Source organism: Hyaena hyaena, unplaced genomic scaffold, assembly GCF_003009895.1.
Source record: "Hyaena hyaena isolate Hyena2069 unplaced genomic scaffold, ASM300989v1 scaffold_107, whole genome shotgun sequence".
Taxonomy (NCBI): domain Eukaryota; kingdom Metazoa; phylum Chordata; class Mammalia; order Carnivora; family Hyaenidae; genus Hyaena; species Hyaena hyaena.
In genome coordinates this window covers 181,957-186,230 of record NW_024080739.1, presented here as the reverse complement: position 1 = coordinate 186,230, position 4,274 = coordinate 181,957, and the positions used below count along the sequence as shown (strand labels likewise).

The 4,274-nt window shown below is 45.0% G+C and overlaps 1 protein-coding gene across 1 annotated transcript; it reads left to right on the top strand.

The window, feature by feature from the left end:
* Positions 1-1,953: 1,953 nt before the first annotated feature.
* LOC120234380 (mitochondrial ornithine transporter 1-like) lies at positions 1,954-2,916 on the top strand. Its single transcript, XM_039236223.1, is given in 2 exon segments — positions 1,954-2,057; positions 2,059-2,916. Coding segments are annotated over 2 exon segments (906 nt in total). The 5' UTR covers positions 1,954-2,009.
* The last annotated feature ends 1,358 nt before the right edge of the window (positions 2,917-4,274 follow it).

Genomic DNA, 4,274 nt, shown 5'->3' with positions numbered 1-4,274 from the left:
AGATGAGACACCAGTAAATGAGAAATGTTAACCTGTTTTCAGAAGTCCAAAGCAGAGGAAGGACTGATAAATTCAGAGATCAGAGAAAGTTACAGGCTAAATGTGTACAAGGCAGTATACCAAAGAGAGACAAAACCAACTGACACAGAATCTGCGAGAGGCTCAATATTTGCAGGCATAAGTTTCCAAGGAAGGGGGAAAGGGGGACTTGGGGACAGGTCATGATCTCCCGGTTCGGGGGTTTGAGCCCCGCTTCCAGCTCTGTGCTGACAGCTCAGGCCTGGAGCCTGTCTTCAGATTCTGTGTCTCCCTCTTTCTCTGACTCTCTCTCTCTCTTTCTCTCAAAAATAAATAAAACATTAAAAAAATTTTTTTAAAAGAGTCCCTTATGTTTTGTACCCCTCTCTGTCTTTATATTATTTTTGCTTCCCTTTCCTTATGTTCACTTGTTTTGTATCTTAAATTTCTTATGAGTGAAGTCATATGCTATTTGTCTTTCTCTGATTAATTTCGCTTAGCATAATAGCCTCTAGTTCCATCCACCTAGTTGCAAATGGACTTTTATTTATTTTTTATTTCAATGACTCACTTTTATTTTTAAAAAATTTTTTTATATTTATTTTTTGAGAGAGAGAGGGAGCAAGCAGGAGACGGGTAGAGAAACGCAAACAAAGGATCCAAAGCAGACTCTTCACTCACAGACTCTTCAGTCACAGAGAGCCTGATGTTGGGGCTCATACTCAACAAACTGTGAGATCATGACCTGAGCCAAAGTCTGACGCTTAACAGACTGAGTCACTAGGCGTCCCAGTCCCTCACTTTATTAACTAATACCCAAAGATAATCAGACATGGAAAGGTTTCCGAAGGCAGAATCATTTCAGAGTACTTCCTGCCCCTTCCATTTTATTTTTACCCCCAGAGTAAAACTCCAACTAGGCCTTAGAATGAAAACCTTAAGAGAATTCATACTACCAATGGGATTACGAGCATCTGTCTGAGAGGAGAAGGTGTGTCCTAAAGAGCGATATCCTCAGGCTAACGTCCAAAAACGCATCTTGCCTTGGAAGCCACGCCTACTGGCATTTATATCTCGAACTTCCGCTGCTGCAACGAAACGTAAGCCCTTATAGAGCGCTGGAACTACACAGCTCTTTTCTATCAACTTTCTTATCAATCAATATATAAATACGTGTTTTCCAAGCCAATGGTAAAAACGCCGTATCCTACCTCCGAAAATGATGAGGACTCTGGGCCACCAGGTCCCAGGACTTCAGCCCCAGATTCTCGGCGATGTTGCCACGAAATTAGCCATTCTCCAGCTCCGCAGGCACAGCGGAACAGATCGGCTAGCCTCCGGCTTCCTCTCCCACAGTCACTTAGTCGAAGGAGGATCAGGACCCGGAGAGGCGCGGCGGGGGGGCTCATCCCGCTGTAGAGCTGCCAAAAGTAGCCACCGATTGTCATGTAAAAACCCCCAAGTAGTTTATCTTCTCTATTAGAAACCTCTGTGTCTTTAGATTTGACCCTTTGACTTCAGGCTCGACCAACAAGGAGCATATCCCCTTTTGTTTTGCCTATTAAGAAATGTGGGGAATAAGTAGGTGGGAGTCAAGCCCAAAAGGAAAACGTTAACATCGGTGCCTATGTCTCTAGCCTTAACTGCAAGAATTTATAAAATAGGTTTCAATCTGTATTACAATTCGTTGTAAGTGTGTACCTAGCCTGCGGCCCCGGCCGGGGGGGCGCGGGGAGGGCGGGGCGGGCGGCTGCGGGCGGCTGGGGGCGTGCTGGGGAGCGGCGGGCCGCACCGCGCCCTGGAAGACCTCGCTCCAGCTAACAGGCCGGGGGTTATTTATGTGCGCGAGAGCGCGTCTCGAGCCTCGCATGGGGTTAAGCGGCTTCTCCCACGGAGGAGGGAGAGTGGAGAATGGGCGTGTGGGTGTGGGACGCCTGCACAGAGCTCCAGAGAGTTTCTTCCCACGGAGACCAGCAGAAGAGTGGGCGAACATGAAGTCCAATCCTGCCACCCAAGCCGCCATCGACCTCACAGCCGTGAGCCATAGGGGGCACAGTATGTGTCCTGACGGGGCAGCCTTTCGACACAGTGAAAGTGAAGATGCAGACGTTCCCGGGCCTGTACAAGAGCCTCACCTACTGCTGCCTGAAGACGTACTCACAAGTGGGTTTCCGGGGCTTCTACAAGGGGACTGGCCCAGCGCGGACTGCCTCCGTCGCCGAGAACTCTGTCCTCTTCATGTGCTATGGCTTCTGCCAACAGCTTGTGAGGAAAGTGGTTGGATTGGACAAGCAGGAGAACCTGAGTGAACTGCAGAGCGCAACTGCTGGGTCCTTCGCTTCCGCGTTTGCTGCGCTGACCCGGTGCCCCACTGAGCATGTGAAGTGCCTGCTACGGGCCATGTACGAACTGGAAATGTCAGGGAAAATAACAAAAAGCCAGAACACAGTCTGGTCCGTTGTGAAGAGTATACTTAGAAAAGATGGCTTCTTGGGCTTCTACCACGGACTTTCGAGAACTCTACTTCAAGAAGTACCCGGCTATTTCTTCTTCTTCGGTGGCTATGAACTGAGTCGATCATTTTTTGCCTCGGGGAGATCAAAAGAAGAACTAGGCCCTGTCCCTTTGATGGTAAGTGGTGGAGTTGTTGGAATTTGCCTTTGGCTTGTCATATACCCAGTGGATTGTATTAAATCCAGAATTCATGTTCTTTCCATGTCTGGAAAACAGGTTGGATTTATGGGAACTCTTGTAAGTATTGTGAAAAACGAAGGAATAGCAGCCTTGTATTTTGAAATGAAAGCTATTATGACTCGAGCATTCCCTGCCAATGGGTCACTATTTTTGACTTATGAATATAGAAGGAGGAGGAGGATGAGCCAGGTTGAAGCATATTGAAGTGTCTTGGTGAACTGGATGTAAGTAAATGCCTTAAAGGACTATAGTTTTATCTCAGGTTTCATGGAGTACTGGGCCAATGTGGAATTATTTTTTACTTCATGGGAATTTTGTTTTTGTCATCTCTTCTTCTACTCTAAACTTTATGGAAGATCTATTTTACATCATATAATTTCTACCCATAATTGTATTAAAATAGAAGATGGGCTGCTCTTGTGTTTAGTGGGATATACAGAGTGAGCTGGTGGCCTATGAACCTGATCTGAATGCTAAATCTATTACATCACGGCTTATGCATAAACCTGTAAGTGTACATGCAGTTTAGGTGGTTATCTGTTGTAAAACAGTTTGGTCCCATGTTTAATCTCATATCACCAGAAAGAGGTATCCATGTTTCATGAAGATGATCATAAATGATGGCTAAACCCATTCAAGATGTAGGGTCTCTTTAAAACTCTGCTTAACATGTTCTCTATACTAGGCAATTAAAGTTTTTAAAAAGTTTTTGTGTGGTGCTTGAAATCCCAAATACCCACTTAGGTTTTTAAGAGAACAATATACCTGCATACTGGTATGGCTTCCATATTCTTTAAAATTTCACAGTAAGCACCCTGCAATTTCCTAAGATGCTCTATTCTTAAAATAGTGGCATTCACTTTCAAAGTGGGATCATATTCTGCATTCTTAGGTGTAGCCTATAGCATCAAGACTTTGGGAAGTAGTGCAGCCTTCATCTGTACCAATTTTCCCTCTTATACCTTCCCAAAGAGCTTCCCCTCTACTGGACTTTAGACTGAGGGAGGGATTAATGGGATGGAGCTATTGATGCACGTTGGATCATTCATTGTCCCCTCTGCCTCCAGCAGTCAGAAAGCCTTCCAGGGAATATAGTGTGCCAAAGCAAAGGGAACACTCGCTCATTGTTTGGTGATCAAGTGAATGAAGTTCTCTCCTCTCAGAAAGAACCAGACAGAACTTAATACTTGCACTCCACCGTAAATAATGCTAAGGCTGACCCATTCCAAAATTTACCTCAGGGTCTATAACTCATTGTCATTCTTTTACAATATTGTAACCTTCTAAATTTGATATTGGCCATCAGGGAAATTTATTGATGACTGTGTATGGAATGTAACTTTATAAAGCAATGAAACATGAGAAAAGCAATTTTATTAAACTATATCATATGTATGTGTAAAGCACTGATAAAAGAAAAACACAGAAAACAAAAAGAAAAAACCAGGGGCGCCTGAGTGGCTCAGTCGGCTGAGTGTCCGGCTTCGGCTCAGGTCATGATATCGCGGTTCGTGGGTTCGAGCTCCTCGTCAGGCTCTGTGCTGACAGCCAGTTCAGAGCCT